At 39.7% G+C, this 19,631-nt stretch overlaps 5 protein-coding genes across 6 annotated transcripts; 1 reads left to right on the plus strand and 4 right to left on the minus strand.

Moving 5' to 3' along the window:
• Window positions 1–3,069: 3,069 nt before the first annotated feature.
• On the minus strand, window positions 3,070–5,328 carry LOC141665314 (uncharacterized). The gene is made up of 4 exons (XM_074471294.1): window positions 5,231–5,328; window positions 3,991–5,143; window positions 3,469–3,897; window positions 3,070–3,087 (listed from the first exon to the last, which is right to left on the minus strand). The coding sequence occupies exons 1-4, from the start codon at window positions 5,326–5,328 to the stop codon at window positions 3,070–3,072; spliced, it is 1,698 nt and encodes a 565-aa protein (XP_074327395.1).
• Window positions 5,329–7,158: 1,830 nt separating this feature from the next.
• On the minus strand, window positions 7,159–7,809 carry LOC141665315 (uncharacterized). Its single transcript, XM_074471295.1, has one exon. The coding sequence runs from the start codon at window positions 7,807–7,809 to the stop codon at window positions 7,159–7,161; it is 651 nt and encodes a 216-aa protein (XP_074327396.1).
• A 3,827-nt stretch (window positions 7,810–11,636) lies between these two features.
• On the plus strand, window positions 11,637–13,533 carry LOC141668367 (large ribosomal subunit protein P1-like). Of its 2 annotated transcripts, none has more exons than XM_074475225.1 (4): window positions 11,637–11,784; window positions 11,882–11,956; window positions 12,185–12,394; window positions 13,301–13,533. In XM_074475225.1, exons 2-4 carry the CDS (start codon window positions 11,888–11,890, stop codon window positions 13,352–13,354), a joined length of 333 nt encoding a protein of 110 aa, XP_074331326.1. In that variant the 5' UTR covers window positions 11,637–11,784; window positions 11,882–11,887; the 3' UTR covers window positions 13,355–13,533. The 2 variants fall into 2 exon arrangements, with proteins under 2 accessions (XP_074331326.1, XP_074331327.1); XM_074475226.1 differs by having other exon boundaries at window positions 11,644–11,784; window positions 11,879–11,956.
• A 1,132-nt stretch (window positions 13,534–14,665) lies between these two features.
• Window positions 14,666–16,051, minus strand: LOC141664025 (putative carboxylesterase 8). Its single transcript, XM_074469887.1, has one exon. The coding sequence runs from the start codon at window positions 15,900–15,902 to the stop codon at window positions 14,931–14,933; it is 972 nt and encodes a 323-aa protein (XP_074325988.1). The 5' UTR covers window positions 15,903–16,051; the 3' UTR covers window positions 14,666–14,930.
• Window positions 16,052–16,833: 782 nt separating this feature from the next.
• On the minus strand, window positions 16,834–19,273 carry LOC141664024 (receptor-like serine/threonine-protein kinase At2g45590). Its single transcript, XM_074469886.1, has one exon. It carries the CDS (start codon window positions 19,029–19,031, stop codon window positions 17,022–17,024), a length of 2,010 nt encoding a protein of 669 aa, XP_074325987.1. The 5' UTR covers window positions 19,032–19,273; the 3' UTR covers window positions 16,834–17,021.
• Between the last annotated feature and the right edge of the window lie 358 nt (window positions 19,274–19,631).

Here is a 19,631-nt window from a genome sequence, read left to right on the forward strand (position 1 = left end):
TAAATAATCATTACTTAAATAGTAGTCTATAAATAATTTAAATGATAATTGATATTAATCATACCTCGAATGAGTTATCCTCTAAAAGATTTATTTAAATAGTATTCCTCAACTAGTTTGTGTTTACATAATTAATAATCTATCATGATTAATCGGGTTTGAAATAAATAAACGTTGAAGTATACTACTCCTATAATAAAGGAATACGTATATAATATTTAATATCCGAATCAATAAAATATAGTTGAGGGAATATGCTCGTTGGGAAATCGTTTTAAAAGTTCGAGGTGTTTTAATGTTTCGTAAGTGGACGATGAGTCCCTTTAAAATGTACTATTATGGACTTATATCCGCCCTATAATATCTCCGGAACGATTCCCGGATTTTATCTTAAATCCCGACCGACCCTCGGTCTTATATAATACATTACGCTTAAAGCGAAATAACATTTCACGATATATACTTAGCGTACAACATCGCTATATTATGCGAAAATTTAAAAACTACGTATCATGGCAAACATTGTATTTAAGAGATGATAGTAAAACAATCCTTTCACAATACAACAGTAAAAATGGAGTTGGGTTTGTAAACTTGCCTGGGTATCTCGAGGTGGAGGATGCTCTAGGTTCCGCTCGGAAATCTATAACCATAAACATATTTAATTTCGTTAGGTTCCGTCCTAACTTATGGTAACTCGCACTTATGTGCTACTCATTATACACCCTCTCAATTCATACTACCCTTAACATTTCTTTTAAGTCATAAACACTTTATGGTCACTTCATTTTCCTAAGTATCTTAGTTCATTCTCAATATCGACGTTGGCTCCGCTTAAGGATTCTTACGGTTTCTACTCGCGCGGTATCGGCTCCGACATTTTTATAAAATTGAGAAATCATTATTTTCACTTGAAATTTTTATGACAGTTAGGAAACTCCATATTTTACTCTCTGTAAAAATTTCATGATTTATGAATACTTTTAAGTCTATCCTTTGTATTTTCAAAGTTCGTGATTCGTAGCAGTTTTTGTCGCGTAAAACAATTTTACTAAAACGATCATAACTTTTGATCCGTAAATCGGAATTAAGCGATTCAAGTGCCTAAACGATTCTTATAACATTGTCTATCTTAAAAAAAGGTTATTTCTCAAGAATCTACAGTTTACGACTTCGAGACTTTCTGCAGAAACTTAAAGTTACGGTTTGTTGGTTTTAACGAAGTTACGTTTACGATCGGGGTTTCGTTTACGCCTTAACTATCAACACAACCACCAAAAATCATCATATCATCATTAACACACAAACTCCTCTCAAGAACATCATGTTCTTGAGGCAACAACAACCAACCTTAAATCTACTTAGCTTAATCATCAAGATTTGATCAACAACACTTCGTAAGCTAGGTTTACTAACACCCACTAAATGGATCTTAAACATGAACCTTAAATAAAGTTAGGCCAAAGATTTTTACCTTTCTTGAAAGCTTGAGATGTGTTCTTGAAGATGGTGGAGGCTTGGAAGTGCTTGGTATGATTTTTGGAACCTAAAACCACTATTAAAATCAAGAAACCAGAGAGAGGTGACTATGCACACTATTCACTAGTGAGTTTCTTGAATTTATTCCACCCATCAAACCTTGATAAAAAGAGATGAAAGATTTTTCTTACCTTATTTTAGTTGCTAGGAGGCTTGCAAAATAATTATGGGATTTTACAAGAACTAGAGCTTGGAGTTTTGAATTGCAATTTCCTCTTTTTTTCTTCAAATTGCCGAATGGGAGCTTTGTGGGGGGGGGGGGGGGTATTTATAGCACTTGGTTGCTTCTCTTGGATGATTTCTAGGTTGCTTCTTTGAGGGTGACTTGATATCTTTGCAAGTTGATCTTTATTCTTCCTAGGATAGCTTAGGTTTATTCCTTGTCTCCAAATCCATGGACATATCTTTGTAGCTTGCTAGCTTACAAGCTAAACTACAAGGTTAGCTCCTTAGCACACTATTTGCTAGCTAGCTTGGTCATCCTAGGGTTAGCTCACTATTTGATGAAGTAACCATGGTTACTTCCTTACCATGGTTTAGTTAGTGCGTTACGTTTAATTAATCGTTTACGCGTTCACTCGGTTACTTAAACGTTCTCCGCAATACTTATTCGTAAATGGTTCGCAATGAAATTCTTTTCGTATTTATTCCTTATATTTTTATTTATCCTAATTGAATATAAATCCGTAGGATTTTAATCTCGTAATTATATTGTGATTCCCGTAGTCCTTGATAAGTCGTAATTACGGTCGTTTTTCAAAGTTCGTTTTTTTCGAAAATTAATAGCGTTTACATACACTCATTTGGTACGTATAGTTGTAATATCGATTCCGAAACTCATTTTCTTATGCACTATATAGTGTGGGCTCAAAAGTTTTTCCCGTCTGTCAGGGTTACTATTCATTAAACGTTTTACAGGGTCTCAAAAATTCGAGTTATTACAATATCTATATTTGTTTCATAGAATTCCAAGGTACCCATATATCCCTTGGGCTTTCCCATTAGCCCTTGTGTTCTTGATTAACAGGTCCTGAAGTTATTCCACTTCATGTTAGAGAGGTTTTGAAGCATCCTTACTTCGTTTTGAGTCTTACATATTCCCGGCTTTCCCAAGCCATGTGCAGCCCTTAGCCATTATCCGAGATTCGTATAGCCCTAGTATCCCCAGGTTCTCCGAATCCGTTCCGACATAATCCATGTTAAATTCAATTTTATCCATTCATAATATTCTACTTTCAATAAAACATAGAATTTTTAATTTTCCTTGTAGCCATCCTATTCCCAGGCTATTCAAAATAAGTGTATATACCTAAATACTTTTATTCCGAGTTATTAATTTTTTGCTTAAAATTATCCCATTTCAAGGCCAGACAAGATAAACGTATGTGCCCATATATGCATGCTACTACCCCCCGAGTTCTTTAGCATTAACTATTTTTATGGTGAAGAACTAGAACAAGAAATATCATATCAAGAAACATTCGCATTCCTCAAAGCAATTATATTCTAAGTAATCATGTTATATTTGTTTTAAACATATGGGCTTGACTGCGATGATTACGCAAAAAACAAAAATAATAGTCTATATGCCATAAGTAGATAACGCAAAAACAAGTCATGATTTATTAAGGCAAATTGCCTGAACGTGTTTCCCCCGAAGGTGTAAATGTACTACCTTCTGGCTGTCTACTAAAACAGGTTAATAAGCTAAACGAATAATCCCTAAAACATAATAGCCCTAACCAATGGGCTATCTTTATATATCCTATAGCCTGAAAGAGGCCTATGAGAGAATTATCTTGATCGGTTTACTAATTGTACTTCTTTAAGAGTTCAGCATTCCACGCCCGTGGAAGCAATTTTCCGTCCAAATTTTCCAGATGATACGTGCCTTCCCACAAGACAGTCTTTATTTTATACGGGCCTTACCTTCCTTAGGACGAGGTCCCAAACCTGCAACGGCCGGGCTCTAACCTTCTTGTCAAAGTACTTACGGGTCCTTTGCTGGTAGGCAGCTAACTTTAGCTGGGAGGTGGCCCGTACTTCTTCTACAAGATCCAAATATAGCCGATGATTAACCTCATTATCCGTGGGGTTATAATTATCACGCCTGAATGACCCAGAGCCTATCTCCACAGGAACCATAGCCTCACATCCGTAAGCCAAAGTGAATGGGGATTCTCCAGTGGTTGTCCTGGGTGTAGTATTATAAGACCATAACACCATGGGCAGTTCTTCAGGCCAATACCCCTTCTTCTCCTCCAACTTGGCCTTGAGGGTATGCTTGATTATCTTATTCACCGCTTTAGTTTGCCCATTGCTTTGAGGGTGGCAGACTGCAGAGAAACCCTTCTGGATCTTTAGGTCATCACAAAGCTTTCACATTTCTTTACTGTCGAATTGCTTTCCATTATCCGAGATCAACTTATAAGGGACCCCGAACCTGCACACAATGGCCCGAAAAACGAATTCCTTCAGCTTGGCTGCCGTAATGGTAGCCAATGGCTCAGCCTCTGCCCACATGGTAAAATAATCAACGGCTACTACAGCGTACTTTACCCCGCCTTTTCCTTTAGGTAATTCCCCAATCAAGTCTATCCCCCAGACAGTAAAGGGCCAAGGGCTAGTTATTTGCTTCAAAGGTACAACAGGGTTACTATTTAGGTTAGCAAACCTTTGGCATCGATCACACGCGCGGGCGAACTCATGGGCGTCTTTCTTTAGAGTTGGCCAGTAATATCCCTGTCTCAATATCTTATGGGCAAGAGAAGTTCCTCCGGCATGATTCCCACAAATACCCCCATGTACCTCCCGCATAATGTAGTCACATTCGTCTCCAGCTACACACCTCAAAAGAGGCCTGTTAAAACCCCTTTTGTACAGATTTTCATTGTAGATAACATACCTTGTTGCCCTGTACTTAACCCTCCTAGCCTCATCCTTGTCCGCAGGGAGTGTTCCTTTTGTGATATAGTCCAAAATGGGAGTGACCCACGACTCTTCCCTTTGAATTTCTACCCCCATGACCTCAGCCTGAAAGATACTAGGCTGCTTTTGGATCTCCAGGGGTATTACTCCCAACAGTGTAGCCTCCCTTTGAGATCCTAGTTTGGCCAAGGCATCTGCATCCGCATTTTGTGCACGGGGAATTTGTTCCAGGTTGACTTCCTTAAATTTACCCATCAGCTCTTGTGCATGCCTCATATATAAGTCGGTACGGGGGCCTCTAGCCTGAAAGCCTCCTTTGATATGCCCGACCACTAGCATCGAATCACTGAACATATTGAGATTCTCAACCTTCATCTCGAGGGCCAGCTTTAATCCTGCTATTAGTGCCTCATATTTAGCATCATTATTGGTTGCCTTGAAGCCAAAGTGAATAGAACTTTGGAGCTTATGCCCTTCAGGGCTAACCAGCACTATACCCGAGCCTGTTCCATTCCCATTCACAGCCCCATCAACATATAAAGTCCACCAAGGTGAGCAGTTTTCCGTGGGGATTTCCGTAGGTGTTGATTCAGTGGCGCATTCATTCCCACTTACCTCACACGAAGAGGGGAATTCCAGGAAGAAATCGGCCAAAGCTTGCCCCTTAATAGCAGTCCTGGGCTTATACTCCACATCAAATTACCCCAGCCCGATAACCCATTTCATCATCCTTCCCGAAGCTTCAGGTTTGTGCATAACCTGCCTTAGGGGAAATGAAGTTCTGACTTCCACCCGATGCACTTGAAAATACGGCCTCAACTTCCTTGAGGCTAAAATTAGGGCACAGGCCAATTTTTCCATATTCGTGTACCGGGTCTCAGCGTCCAATAGTCTCTTACTCACGTAATAGACAGGGTATTGCACCTGCTCATCTTCCCGGACCAATACTGCACTGATTGAATAGTCTGAGACGGCTAAGTACAGCAGTAGGGTTTCTCCCTCCAAGGGCTTAGACAACAACGGGGGATTTCCTAGTTGTTCCTTGATTTTGGTGAAGGCCTCTTCACATTCGGTTGTCCACTCGAAGTTCTTTCCCTTTTTATAGCTGAGAAGAACTCCTTGCATTTGTCCGATGATTTAGAGACAAATCGGTTTAAGGCCGCTATCCTCCCTGTAAGGCTCTGCACCTCTCGAACGTTCCGAGGGGATCTCATTTCTAATAGCGCCTTGATTTTAGCGGGGTTTGCCTCAATACCCTTGTGGTTCACTATGAATCCCAAGAATTTCCCCGACTCTACCCCGAATACGCACTTCTGGGGGTTTAGCTTCATCCTGAATTGTCTTAATATGTCAAACATCTCTGAAAGGTGTATTACATGATCCCTTGCCACCTTCGACTTTACTAACATATCAACCACGTATACCTCCATGGTTTTCCCAATTTGATTCTTAAACATCATATTGACTAGCCTTTGATATATAGCCCCAGCATTAACCAGACCGAAGGGCATTCCAATATAACAATATAGCTCCCTGTCAGTAATGAAGGATGTATGTTCTTGGTCGGGCTCATACATAGGGATCTGGTTATATCCCGAGTACGCATCCATGAAGCTCAGAAGGGCGTGACCTGCTGTTGAATCCACTAGCTGGTCAATACGAGGCAATGGGAAGCTATCTTTTGGGCCGGCCTTATTCAAATCAGTGAAGTCCACACATGTACGCCATTTTCCATTAGGCTTCTTAACCAAGACAGAATTCGCCAGCCACATGGGGTAGAATGATTCCCTTATTAGGCCGGCTTTCAATAGTCGGTCGACTTCTTTTTTCAGGGCCGAAACCCTTTCTCCACTTATAGCCCTTCTTTTCTGCCTTATAGCCCTTTTGTCGGGGTCAATATTCAGGTGGTGACACATGACTTTAGGATCCACCCCTATCATGTCAGAATGGCTCCATGCAAAGACATCCAGGTTCTTCTACAGGAACGATGTCAGGGCTATTTTTAATTCGGCACTTAGCTGTTTTCCAAACTTGAGTTCTTTTGTCGGATCAAAATCATCTACCATAACTGAGACGGTGTCTCCAGCTGCACCCGCCTTTTCACTCGATTCCGGCATTCGAGGATCAAGGTCTATTTCCACCCCAAGTTGAGCCTCTTTAGTTTCCTTTTTTCAGGTAAAACGTCGCTGGCATCAAGGTTTTCAAAATCACTGTCATTGACCTCTTCAACTACCCCCTCCACCAGGGGTTCTACAACTTCTACGATTTTCCCAATTTTCGGGGCCTCCAACAAGAGTACTTATTTATGGGTACCTACCCCCTGAAAAGAGGCAACATCCGTGTATGGCTCTTCGCCGGGATGTTGCACAATCATAATTGCATTACAAGATTCCCTTTTTGACTTCACTTTCCACTGTTGAGGGGTATTTCCGTTTTTCTAATTAGCCGGTTCCAAGTATCGGTAGCACTCTTCACTTGAACCCGCATCAAACAGATGCCTACTTGCTCGCATAGCCATATGCAGAGCTCTGCCGTAACATTCCCTAGAGTCTGCATGGCAGCCCTTTACCCATCCAATTCTATTAGAGGTAGGGAATTTTATAGAGAAGTGATGAATAGACGTAATAATTCTCATTTCCCTTGGCAGGGGTCTGCCAATAATCCCATTATAGGAGATATCTTCATTTACCACTACAAACTCAGTGATTCGCGTGGCTGTCCGAGGCTCTTCCCCCAAGGTAAAAGGCAATTTAATTCGCCCCACCACCAAGACGGGGGACCAGTAAATCCGTACACATCATTATAGCAGGGTAATAATTCACTGTCTACTAGCCCCATTTTCTGGTAAGTGCTATAGGCTAGGATGTTGACGGAACTCCCATTATCCACCAACATTTTGTATACATTAGCTCCTCCAATTAAAGAATTTACGACTAAGGCATCATTGTGGAGGTGATACACGTGTCGGGCGTCTGCCTCTCTGAAGGTTACGTCGACTGATTCCCCCTTAAAGTACTTGGGAGGCCTCTCTGACATATTATATACATTAGTGAGGATTGGCCCCCTTGCCTCGTGAGCATAATTCTTCATGGCATTTCGTCTTGAGCCCCCAATGTAAGGACCTCCGATGATAGTATGGATGCTTTTGGCCCTTACGGGTCTCTCGGGATTTCCTTTTTCCCCTTCATTTCCAGCCTTATCATCTTCATATCTTTTAGCTTCTTCAGCTACAAATTCCGTCAGAAACCCCTTTCTGATCAGATCCTCTATGTGGTCCTTCAAATGACGATATTCCGTCGTCTCATGTCCATTAGCATCATGGAAAGCACAATATCGAGCCATATCCTTCCTTTCAGCGGCCCATTTTGGGCTGGTTTACGGAAAATGCCACTTTTTCCCCCAACTTCAAGGATATGCCCTATTGGGGCAGTTAAGGGGGTATACTCCGTATACCTAGCAGCCTCTCTTTTGGCGGGATATTTATAACTTGCGCTCCTTTGAGAGCCAGCGGTATTCACCGTAATTGGGGCTTTCTTATCATCCTTTTCTGACTTCTCCGTCTGGTTCCCACTATACGGGGTCGTCCCATATGAGGTTCTACGAGCATACCCCCTTCCTTTGGGGCTATAGGACCTATTCCTTTTATTTTTGCCCCAATTTCCCGAGCCTCATGGGGTATTGTCCCTTTTGAGTTTAGCCAGAGATTCCTCCACCACCTTTTGGGGCTCTGCCTTGGCATAGAAGGCTGCTAGGGTCCTTGGCTCTCACCGCTAAAGTTCTTTCCAGGAATCCGTCCCTGGCTTAACCCCGACTATCAAAAAACTCTTATAAGTCTCTTCTGAGGCTTTCCTCACTTTGGGTACTTCGTCGTTAAAATGCTTCAGGTACTCGTTCAAAGTCTCATTATCCTTTTGCTTGATATTCGTCAGCGTATTGGCAGACGGGCGTATGCTACCGATGCCCCGAATTGGGACAGGAACATTTCGCTCATTTGCCTCCAGGACCTGATTAAGTTAGCTGGAAGCCTCTTAAACCACTGGTGGGCGTTATCCCTTAGTGTAGCAGCCAGTAGACGGCACTTAGTCAAGTCATTAATTTGGTACACCTCCATTTCCGTGTTAAAGCGGCTCAAATATTCTAGGGGTCTGTGATTCCACTGAACTTTAAGTCCCCTACCCCCCTGTAAGAACGCGAAAGAGGAGAGTCCCTCACTCTTCTGGTAAATGAGGATGTAACAGTCAAACTAGAGCGTGCATGCTTTTCGTCCTTTAACCTTCTCAGGGCTACCCTCAAGTCTTTCACCTTATATTGTTTGTCTTCCCATCCGAGAAGAGACTGCCCTCAGCATCTGAGTTATCAGTGGAATCCCCACTGGAGGGTATCACAGAATTATGATGAGAGCTAGCACTGCGCTTCTCCTCTTCCACAACCGGGGTCTTCACTGAACGGGATCTTCGATCCTGGGTATGAGACCGAGAACCTGATTTCTCCCTCTGAGAAGCCCGAGAGACTGTTTTTTCTCTTTGAGACCCCTTTGAGGCTGACTTCTCTGTTTGCTTTTGCCATTCAGCTCTATCTCGCATCTCCATCAGCTTATAACGCAGGTCCTTGTTATTCAACTTTTCCCCTATCCTATCAAACACGCTGATGCTACGCGTGGGGGACCTCTCGGACTCGCGATAATCCTCCTCATCGGTATCCCAATCGGGATTTTCCTGATCAGTTTCAACGTCAGAAAACGTTGGTTTCTTCTGATCATCTTCCAGGTCCTCTTCTTCATCATCAAAGTTAAGGCGAACCGGTGAGACTTGAGCCTTTTTAGCTTTTTGGCCACTACCATCATATTTTCGCCTCCACCTTTTCATTCTTAGGGACTTCTTCTCCAAGGAAACAATCTTTTGACTCATCTGTTCAATCTTCCTGAGGAGCTCCGAATTCGTAACTCCTCCATCTCCTTCTTCACGGTCATTATGACTCTCGCTTGGTGTTCGTTCATTACCGGAACTTCCCGACATCTCTCCTCTCTAGAGATTAATTCAAGCACGATAATCTGCCCCTCCTTCTAGCGCCATAAATGTTGTGAGAGGAAAATGGTACAACACTTTTTGGAGGAAATCGCTGAAATAACGGGAAGCACGCCTGGATTTAGGCCTAATCGACGGCCTATTCGTGACAGCTATATACACCCGACTCGCCGGAATCCGGTGGCGAGCAAGGCTGTATTTGGACTGAATTTGCAAGGTTCCCGAGATGTGGTGACTGAATAATTCCTACTCAGTCATAGATGTAATCGAGAGATCTCACAAAATGCTTCTACTCAATTATTAGTAGTGAAACGTGTATGTGTGTAACCCCGCAAATGGCCTACATATCCTATATTTATAGGAATCAAGTCCGCATGTAGTTATAATTGCTGTAGGACTCCTTATTAGATCTGCCAACCACGTTTTTACCCAAGCCTAGGGCTGTTCTTGATCCTTATCCGGGGAGGTTCAGGCTAAGATAAGAGAGTGCTACTTCTAATATACCACTAACCTTTGCTTATCCATGTATATATTGTATTTATCAACCATATACATGTATATTCCATGCATGCATTAAGTTAATCCGTTTATGGGTAGTTGTAAGTTGCTAGGAGTCGTTTCTTTCTTGCTATCCCATTGTAGAGTTCGTCTTCGACTAGGACACTACTTCTGCAGGCCTCTTGCTACTGTTAGAATAGCCCCAGCTAAGCAGCTTGCCCTGAAGACCCCGGTGTCTTGGCACACCTCAGAAACCCTAGGGTATTTTGCATCCTCAAAGTGTGCTTCTAGCCTTCCCTCGCTAACACCCCTTCAGATAGGCAATCACCATACTGCGTATACCCCCACAACAGTAACACACTCGAGTCCAATACCCCCATGATTTGCCATCCACAAAGCCCATTTCCCTCTATGGGCCATTAATCCGGCCACGGCTGATTTTAGGCACAACAAGTATGATGGGAGAGTTGAGTTATTTTTTGGGACTTCAAGTCAAGCAAACTGAAGAAGGTACTTTTATCAGTCAATCCAAGTACACCGGAAATCTACTCAAGAAATTTGGAATGCAAGACAGTTCTACTGCATCAACTCCCATGGCCACTGCCACCAATTTAGATAAAGATACTGAAGCATCAGTAGATATTACTAACTACAGAGGTATGATTGGCTCTTTACTCTATTTAACTGCAAGTAGACCAGATATCATGTATGCTACCTGTCTTTGTGCAAGATTTCAGGTTGATCCAAGAAAACCTCATTTAATAGTTGTGAAAAGAATTTTCAAGTAACTCAAGGGTACAACTGATCCAGGATTGTGGTATCCTAGAGAATCAGATTTTAAACTAATAGGTTACTCAGATGCAGATTTTGCAGGATGCAAAATAGATAGGAAAAACACTAATGGAAGCTGCCAATTTCTTGGAGGAACATTACCAAATTGTTAAATTAATAAACATAATTTATTTATCCTACTAAACTACGAACATATGTTATCCTATAATTTTAATTATAATTTTATAATTATCATATATTAATATAAATATTTTAAATTATAATATGACAAAATAAATAAAGAAATTTAATATTAACGAGAATCCAGATATGACGCGGGATTTAAGTTTCTAACCGCTAAAAGATTGAACTATCATGGAATACGTCGCCGGACACAAGGATCGAGACCCATAATTCATATCTTTAGTTGGTGTTGCATATTCGGCCCAGTAATATTACGTTGGGTACTTGGGTTTAAAGTTTTTGTCAGGCTTAGAATGGGCATGTTTGAAGTTGATACTTCTTTATTAAATTAAGTACATTTAACAAAAACAAAATCTTAATCTCCTTTTTTTGCCGAAGGGAAAAGAAATTAATATGAAAAACATAATAAAAAACACTTAAAAATATATTTATATATATACAATTTAATAAAAATATTAATATATTCATCCACATAAAAAATGGTAAAATCTCGTAATTTCTCACCGGCCACCGCCAAAAATAATATGCAAAAAATATTTATTTTGATGCTAAAATAAAAGCACATCTATTTATATAACCGAAAAAAATAGGATCGTATATTTTACATGAATCAGATTTACAAAACAAAAAAAGAAACTCACGGGCCTGTAATTTTGGGTCTTGTCCGAGATTAAAGAGCAGAAAACAGAGCCCAAAACACAATAGGCTTGGCTATATAAAGTGAATAAACACGAGCTTTCCACAAACCCTAATATTTGTATAGCAGCAGCAGCATCCAGGAGAGCTAATCACATTACATTCTCTTCAAATCCTTCAAGAGGTAATCAATTTTATATTTTTATTTTTCGATTCATTAATTTACAGTGTTTCTTCGATTTGATTTTTGACGATAATGTGTTTGATTATTAATTTAGTAGTTAACAATGTCTATCGGTGAACTCGGTTGCACTTACGCTTGCCTGATACTCTCCGACGACGGCATCCCCGTCACTGTAAGCACATATTCATATCTCTCCCTTTCTATTTGTATCTATATATTAATTAGTCGCTTCTGTTGTGTGCGTGTGTTTTTTTAGAATAATTTAGATGACTGTGTGTTAGAGAGAGATATAGAGAGAAATAGAGAGATTGAGAGAGAAAGAGAGATAGATATAGAGATTGAGAGAGAGGTTGATTTTGTTTTTATTGTGAGGGGCTGATTGGTTGATTTGATTGTGTAGTCGGAGAAGATATCGACAATATTGAAGGCTGCTAATGTTAATGTGGAGTCTTACTGGCCAAGTTTGTTCGCCAAGCTTGCGGAGAAGAGAAGCATTGATGATTTAGTTATGAATGTCGGAGCTGGTGGTGGCGGTGGTGCTGTTGCCGTTACTGCTCAGGCTGCCGGTGGTGGTGCTGCCGAAGCTAAAGCACCTGTTGAGGAGAAGAAGGTATATAACCATACACACTTTGATTATATTCGATTGCTGTGATGTACTACATTGTTTTAGGCTTGTCATGTTTTTGGATAATATAGCTTTATCTATTTTAGTTGTTTGTACTATATGGGTTACTCCTTGTGATTTAATGATTTGACATTAGCTACTCCAGCTAGTTCTTTGATTAAAGTTAAGTTCAAAAGTAAAAACTTATCTTGTTAGCCTGCACCCGATTACAATTACTTAAACTTAAAAAAAAGAAGGCAAAATTACTTTGTATTTTAAGGTTAGTTGTTTGCAGAGTTCAGATTTGTTGATTATTGTTGTGTGTATTTTATATGGTGTACTGGTTGTGATTTATTGATGTGCTATCCTCTGTGGATTTGTAGTTACTCTAGCAAGTTGTTTTACTATATACAAGTTTCAAATCTATTATATACACTCAGGCACATCATTAATAGGAATTTACTTAAAATTGATTTTCTAATTAGATGTGTGTAGGTGTATTTGTTATTTCGTTCATTAGAGTTATTATTTATGTATATGCATGACTGTCTGTGCGAGTATCTGTTTATTTTATGTAATTGTGCTTGTTTGTCCCTTAAATCAATGTTCTAGTTCGTATAGTATTATATCTTAGACCCATGCTTCCTAGATATTATAACTATGGAAATCGAGGTAAAAAAATTATAGTATATAGTATAACTTAAGCATATGAGATATAGTCAGAGTTAAATTGCAAGTTAGCCAATAGGCCAGATCTTATAATAATCTGATGAAACAAACATAAACCTATATGTACAGTAAAATTATTATTGAGTTATAAACTTGTATGTATTGGTATATGTTTGTGGTCTTGTATTTTACTTTGATTTTAAGTTATCATTACCATTTTCTCATACGGTGGAAACTTTGCAGGAGGAACCCAAGGAAGAAAGTGATGATGACATGGGATTCAGTCTCTTCGATTAGGAGCTGCTATCATCTGGATTGTTTTGTTTCCGTTCCCTTGTTATTTAGATTTTCATGAGTTTTTGGTTTCATCCTTGCTTTTTCACAAAGTATCTAGTCTTGTATGAACCTCGAGTAATGAAAGTACGTAGTTATTTGAATTTTGAATGACTTTGGTAATTAGAAGATACTTTGAACCATTTATGTGTGGTCCGGCTATGCAATTTCCATATGCGATCTTCTTACTTGTTGATCATGTGCAAGTATAGTATAGTAATCATATACATGGCTTAATTTACAGTTATGGTATTTTCTTGGCCTCTGCACCCCTGGGTAGTGCCAACTGCCCACATGGAATTATTTCTTTTAGTTTCTGATATTAATGATACTTCCAAGTGTATTGTTATTGTCTTCACACTTGTAAAAATCTGTGGTTCAGTGGTTTGTTGATGGTGCTGTACCAAGGTCTATTTGCAGTATATTGTTGCATGTTTCAACTGTTAAATTAAGCATAAGCTGCTGAACAACCTGACTAGAGTAAGATGACTAGATTTTGATTTCATAGGGAATTGGTTTTAAATTCTTATGTTTGTCTAGAATATTCTTGCCAGTTATGTTTTTAATTTACAGATTACTCATCCGAAGGTGACTTAGGACAGGAGACTTGAGATTATAATCTCAGATAATGTAAAATTTAAAACTGGATCCTCTTAAGGTTGGTTTGTATCAGATGATCATTTTTTAATTCTTGTAAGGTTTTGTATTAAAACACAGCAACGTCATCTGGGCCTAGTGCAGGTTTCTATCTTTCAAGACCCACTCTATAACAGGATTGTATAGCCGTATAGGTATGGTAGAAAGATTATTTGCCAATCTCTGTAGCATTGATTTAGAAGCTGAATCGTACGTGAGAAATTAATCTTTTGACATGCATGTTTTCGCTTTTTATTATGGTTCCCCTTGAAGTTAAATTGTATAAATAATTGACATTAAAAGTTAAAAATGAATGTATGTATGTCATTTTGCTATAGGGGAAATTTGGTTTAGGAGTGCAAGAGGCTTTTATAACGCATTAGCACTCCAGTACCATCAAATACATACAAATTTGATGGGATCGACCCCGTTCTTTTAACAGATTCATGCCTGTCGATGTTTCGGTGCGAGCTTAAAAACGCGACTGTTTTGTTGGCCGGAAAATGCAAATTAGATCCTGTTTTCTGCAAGAGGCGTGGAGAGCACTAATTTGGAGATAACTGGTTTTCTCCGTTTGCTCAGGTCCTGCATTACAGAGCAGGATTTGGTAATCAACACTGAAACTAAAAGTAGTTGATGTTTTTGTAAAATGATACGTATGTGAAGTTATTATAATGATAACATTGGTAATGACACGATTGAATGCCAGTTATTTGCTATTTTTAACTTTAAAAAAGCATAGACAATCTTTCATCACATAATTCAACCAGGCAAAACTCTGTTGGATCATGCTGAGTTATGGCAGTTTTTTTAACAGATCATATCTGAAGACAGAAGAAACCATTAACGATATTAGTTTTCATCATTGCAGGATTGATTTAGAATTCCAGATCACATTAACCTCTCAATTTGCTGTAGATTGAACAAACTTGTTGATATCTTCAAACAGCTTTGTAGCTTTGATCGGATCAGTCAATTCTATGGCATGAGCTCCCTCCTCATCAAAACTAGTCGTCACATTGACCCCGCGTCCCTTTAACATTTTAGCCAGCTCCTTCTGCCTATCAATCAATGGATCCCCTCCATACCCTCTAACCAAACATCTTGGCAGCCGTTGAATCTTCTCTGATGATGAACATCCAATTAATGGATTACAATACTTGTGATCACGATCAACACCTTCTGGCAATGCCAACGACCACATCAGATCATTTGCCGCCAAGGGAACAACCTTATCATTTATGAGCCTCAACTCAGATTGGGTCCGCTCAACCCCACCAAAGTACGCTTGATTTATTATCAACCCTCTGATTTTGATTGGATTAAGATCCATATCAAGTGCACGCATACCTGAGTAGTATGCCATAGTTCCACCAGCGCTACTTCCCATGAGGAAAACCTTTGAGAAATCGGCATGTTCCTTCAACCACGGATCACAACCATTGGCATTATTTGCCTGATCCCTCACCCACGTTATTGCCTCCATGGCATCATCGTATGCTGCTGGGAGGCGATTTTCAGGTGCCAGGCGATAATCAACAGATAATACTAATGCATTGCAAACAGTAGCCATGCGAATGCATGAATTATGAAAAGGAGCTGACGTAGCGCTGAAGAAAACAAAACCACCACCGTGGAAGTAGAAGATCAACGGCAGTTTTGTCAGGGATTCCAGAGGACGGAAGAGGCGGAGGAGGATGCCATTATTGGTACAAAAGTCTTTAGAGAGAGCGAGTTGAGAATCGGTGAGGTCACTGGGATCTGAAGTGGGATGAATAGAAGGGAATGGTTGAGGTCGAGTGAGAGTGCCATCTTGGTTGAGACTGATTTTGAGAAACTTGTATGGGTCAATATTAGAGGATTCTTGATCAGACATTGTTGTGTTGATGCATAAAAAAGTGAAATTGTCTGTACTACTATATATAGTCTTTTCTAAGAACCATAGGATATTAACTCTCCATCCACCTTATTTGAAGGCGGAGATAGTGATAAACTGATATTACATGTAACTAATTTGTAGGCTTCTTTTGATACTAGAAATTAAATTATAGTATGTATAGTGTAAAACTTTGCAAGATTGTACAAGTAGTATAGTGGTGTAAAGTTAATGTGTGTATAAGTGGTTGTGATAGGTGGGTCCATAACATTGATGACAAAAGGGAATTATCAATGTTCCCAACTGTTGTTGGTTGTGAGTTGCGACTTCACTTTCACATTAGTTATCCTACTTGGATTGTTCAAATTCATTGCATTAGAGTAGAGATGCATACAACAAATCAAAGGGGCCTCCCTCTTGGGTCTTGATGATGTCTTTTACGAAACAGGAACGCCCATCAATTACCAAACTAGGATGGGGGGGTTGCTATTTAATAATCCAGAGGATGCACACTGAACAGTTAAACAAACTGTTTATGTTTATGGACAGGCCCTTTCCCCAGATACTCACACACATGCCCCTCCATCGAGGCTCAAATTAGAGCCGTGCTTCCGACCAAAGTAGATACTAAGGGGTTGGGGGGAGGTAGGAGGGGGAGCCAACACTTTTCAGGTTACTCTCTCTCAGATATACATCGTAAACACTTCATGGCGTTCTTAGAGTTCAATTTAAATTAATTTCACATAAAGGTAAGCGCTTCCAAATAAACTTTTTGCTTGGACCCATTTTGTGAAGACATGTACTACAAAGTAAGCTCTTCAAAGTCCAGGACACTAAATTTGGTGAATGGCCTAGTTAAAAAGTTAGTGCAGCTGTCACATTACCTTTATGCTTCAAATTCATGAATTTCAACTACTAGTAGGAGCACCAGTAAAGTAAACTTTGTGCTTTAATTATCACTGCTCAAAAAGTTTAACAACATTGCAAACAATCAAGTGAAAGCTGAGTTCAATAACTTTCTTTTTCATTTTAGCTTTTCCTACAATAAGCAAGGCCTCAACTGAAGTAAAAACTATACTAGTGTGTTATGAAAATCTGTACAAATATTGCAGGATCAACTCACCGAGCCTTTTTCCTCGACTTGAAAGGGAAATTGGATGGCGGTGATGGAGAAAACTCAAACGGCAAATGAGGCGCTTCCGTCTCTCCAATCAGCATTTCAACAATTTCTTTCATAGTCGGACGCTTGCTAGGCGACCTTTGTAAGCAAAGAAGCGCAATTGTGATGCAGAGTAATGCCTGCTCTGCATCTAATGACTTAATATTAACATCAACAAGATCCAATAACTTGCCATTACGAGCCAATTGTCTAGCCCAAGATATAAGATTTGCCCTCTCGAATTCTGACATTGGTGAGGCAGTTACTTGGAGAGGCCTTCTGCCTGAAACCAAAACCAATAAAAGAACACCAAAGCTATATACATCACATTTCTCTGAAAGCTGCCCACCACCACCATACTCAGGAGCAATGTAACAAACAGTTCCTCTCATACTAGGAGTACTACTGATCCCACCGCTCTTAGGGATATCTCCACTTGCAAAATCTTGGCTATTTCTCCTACCATTCCGAAACTCCACACTAAATCCATCTAACCACCAATCCATGCTGCCTCTACTTCCCCTACTCTTCCTCTTCTTTTTCTCAGGCACAAATTCCTCATCCTTTTGCCACCATAATTCGCCTCCACATCCCGAACTAAGCCCTCTTTTTTTCTTCATTTTCTTTTTCTTCTTGCTCAATTCCTCACAAAATTCTTCCTTCCACCACTCCCTTGGCTTCCTATTCTTCCTATCCCTTTTAATTCTCTCCTCGTCTAAAGAACCCCACCATTCTAATTTTTTACCATTCTTCTTCTGCTCCGATTTACCGCCATCTTCTACTGAACTTGGAGTTGCGATCCAATCTTTTTTAGGTCTCTCTTTCTTGATTTCACTCCCAATCCACTCCATCACGTAATCCTTCACCCTCCCCGACTCCGATCCACCACCACTGTTATCCTGTTTCCACCACCAATCCCTACCCGAAACATTCTTCTTCCTCCCAACCCCCCTCCTATTACCGCTGTCAACACTAATTCTATCCAAACAACTCTCGGATACACTCCCCTTTTCCAAACCTTCAGATGGCGAGGCCTCCACATCCAATACTCTAACAAAACTCTCTGGTGATTGATCCACATTCACAACTACTTCCTCCGTCATCACACTATCCGTCTCCTCAACTATAGATCCATTATCTTCCCCGAATCCACTAACATTTTCTCTACTTTTCCCCTTATCAAGTCCCTCCTCGGCCTCGCCACATTCAATAAAAGTTTCCACAATCTCATCTTGACCCAAAACCTTAGCCAACCCAAAATCCGCAATCTTAGCATTAAAATCACAATCTAACAACACATTAGAAGGCTTAATATCACCATGAACAATCGGCGGATCACAACTACAATGAAGATACTCAATCCCTTTAGCAATATCAATAATAATCCTAAACCTCACATTCCAATTCATCAACTCACAACACTTTCTATACAACAAAGCATCTTGCAAACTACCATTTTGCATGTACTCGTAAACTAACAACAACCGTTTCTTCTGAGAACAACGCCCCCTAAGTCGTTGCTCAGAAGAGAATCCAAGTATTGATACTACTTGTGGACAGCACGTAGTATCAATTCTTGATGCGAGCGAGAGTTCATTGTGAAACTCTCGCTCGCCTTGCAGGGAGCCAAAAGCGTCCATTTGCTTCACTGCTACCTGCAAACCAGAAGGAAGAATTCCTTTATAAACAGAACCAAAGCCGCCTTGTCCTAATCTATTCGACAAAGAAAAAGAACTAGTAGCTCTCTTCAAAGTAGCATAAGTAAAAGGATGCGGGGTTTTTAGATCTGCTGGAGCAGTTTTTTTACTGGAAAGTTTACGATATATGATTGCACAGATGATTAATAATCCAAGAGATGTGACAGCTGCAGCGACTGATGGGATAACGGGAGACTGATGGTGGTGGTGGTGAAGAGGTGGCTCCGGTGCCGGAAAAGTGACCGGTAAAAGTGGGTAGGGTGGTGAAGACATGGATTGGAATGAGGAGAAGATTAGGAATGAAGGGTGAGAGTTAAAAATGAGAGGTTTTACAGAGAGAGAGATAAAGATAAGTATTTGTATTTGTTATACACAGATACAGTGAGAGAGAGAGAGAGAGAGAGAGAGAGAGACTTGTGAGTCTGTTGTCTTCTTCACACTCTAGCTGGAGCCTGGACTTGAGCATGTGAAATTATTTTTTTATTATTTTAATTTAATTATCAATAACAAAGGTTTTACGGGGACCCCTATTGCAGGATATTTCTATCAATATTATAAAATAAGCAAGAGATCGGTTAATATACCGATTTAGAATTAAGCGGAAAATTAGGGATTAAATATGTTCTAATTTTAAAAAAAAAATTAACTTAAAACTCTTATTGCATTAGTAATTTATAAAATAATATATATTTATTATAGTACCCAATTAATAAGTATTTAAATTTAATTAAAATTATATTTTATATCAAATAATTTATTTTCAATATATCGAGAATAATATATAGGAATTAATCAAATTTCATAAATCGGATTAGTGACATACCTTATAAGAGATTAATCTTTAATATTCGGAAATTTTTAAAATCATGATTT

This window comes from Apium graveolens, chromosome 6 (assembly GCF_009905375.1).
Source record: "Apium graveolens cultivar Ventura chromosome 6, ASM990537v1, whole genome shotgun sequence".
In the NCBI taxonomy this organism is placed as follows: domain Eukaryota; kingdom Viridiplantae; phylum Streptophyta; class Magnoliopsida; order Apiales; family Apiaceae; genus Apium; species Apium graveolens.

Coding starts and splice junctions, on each gene's coding strand:
- LOC141665314 (XM_074471294.1), bottom strand. CDS start 5,328: ATGGAAAAATTGGCCTGTGCCCTAATTTTAGCCTCAAGGAAGTTGAGG. Junction 5,144..5,230: donor AGAACTTCATTTCCCCTAAG/GCAGGTTATGCA, acceptor GTATAAGCCCAG/GACTGCTATTAAGGGGCAAG. Junction 3,898..3,990: donor AATTCGTTTTTCGGGCCATT/GTGTGCAGGTTC, acceptor GATGACCTAAAG/ATCCAGAAGGGTTTCTCTGC.
- LOC141665315 (XM_074471295.1), bottom strand. CDS start 7,809: ATGGCTCGATATTGTGCTTTCCATGATGCTAATGGACATGAGACGACG.
- LOC141668367 (XM_074475225.1), top strand. CDS start 11,888: ATGTCTATCGGTGAACTCGGTTGCACTTACGCTTGCCTGATACTCTCC. Junction 11,957..12,184: donor ACGACGGCATCCCCGTCACT/GTAAGCACATAT, acceptor TTGATTGTGTAG/TCGGAGAAGATATCGACAAT. Junction 12,395..13,300: donor CACCTGTTGAGGAGAAGAAG/GTATATAACCAT, acceptor GAAACTTTGCAG/GAGGAACCCAAGGAAGAAAG.
- LOC141664025 (XM_074469887.1), bottom strand. CDS start 15,902: ATGTCTGATCAAGAATCCTCTAATATTGACCCATACAAGTTTCTCAAA.
- LOC141664024 (XM_074469886.1), bottom strand. CDS start 19,031: ATGTCTTCACCACCCTACCCACTTTTACCGGTCACTTTTCCGGCACCG.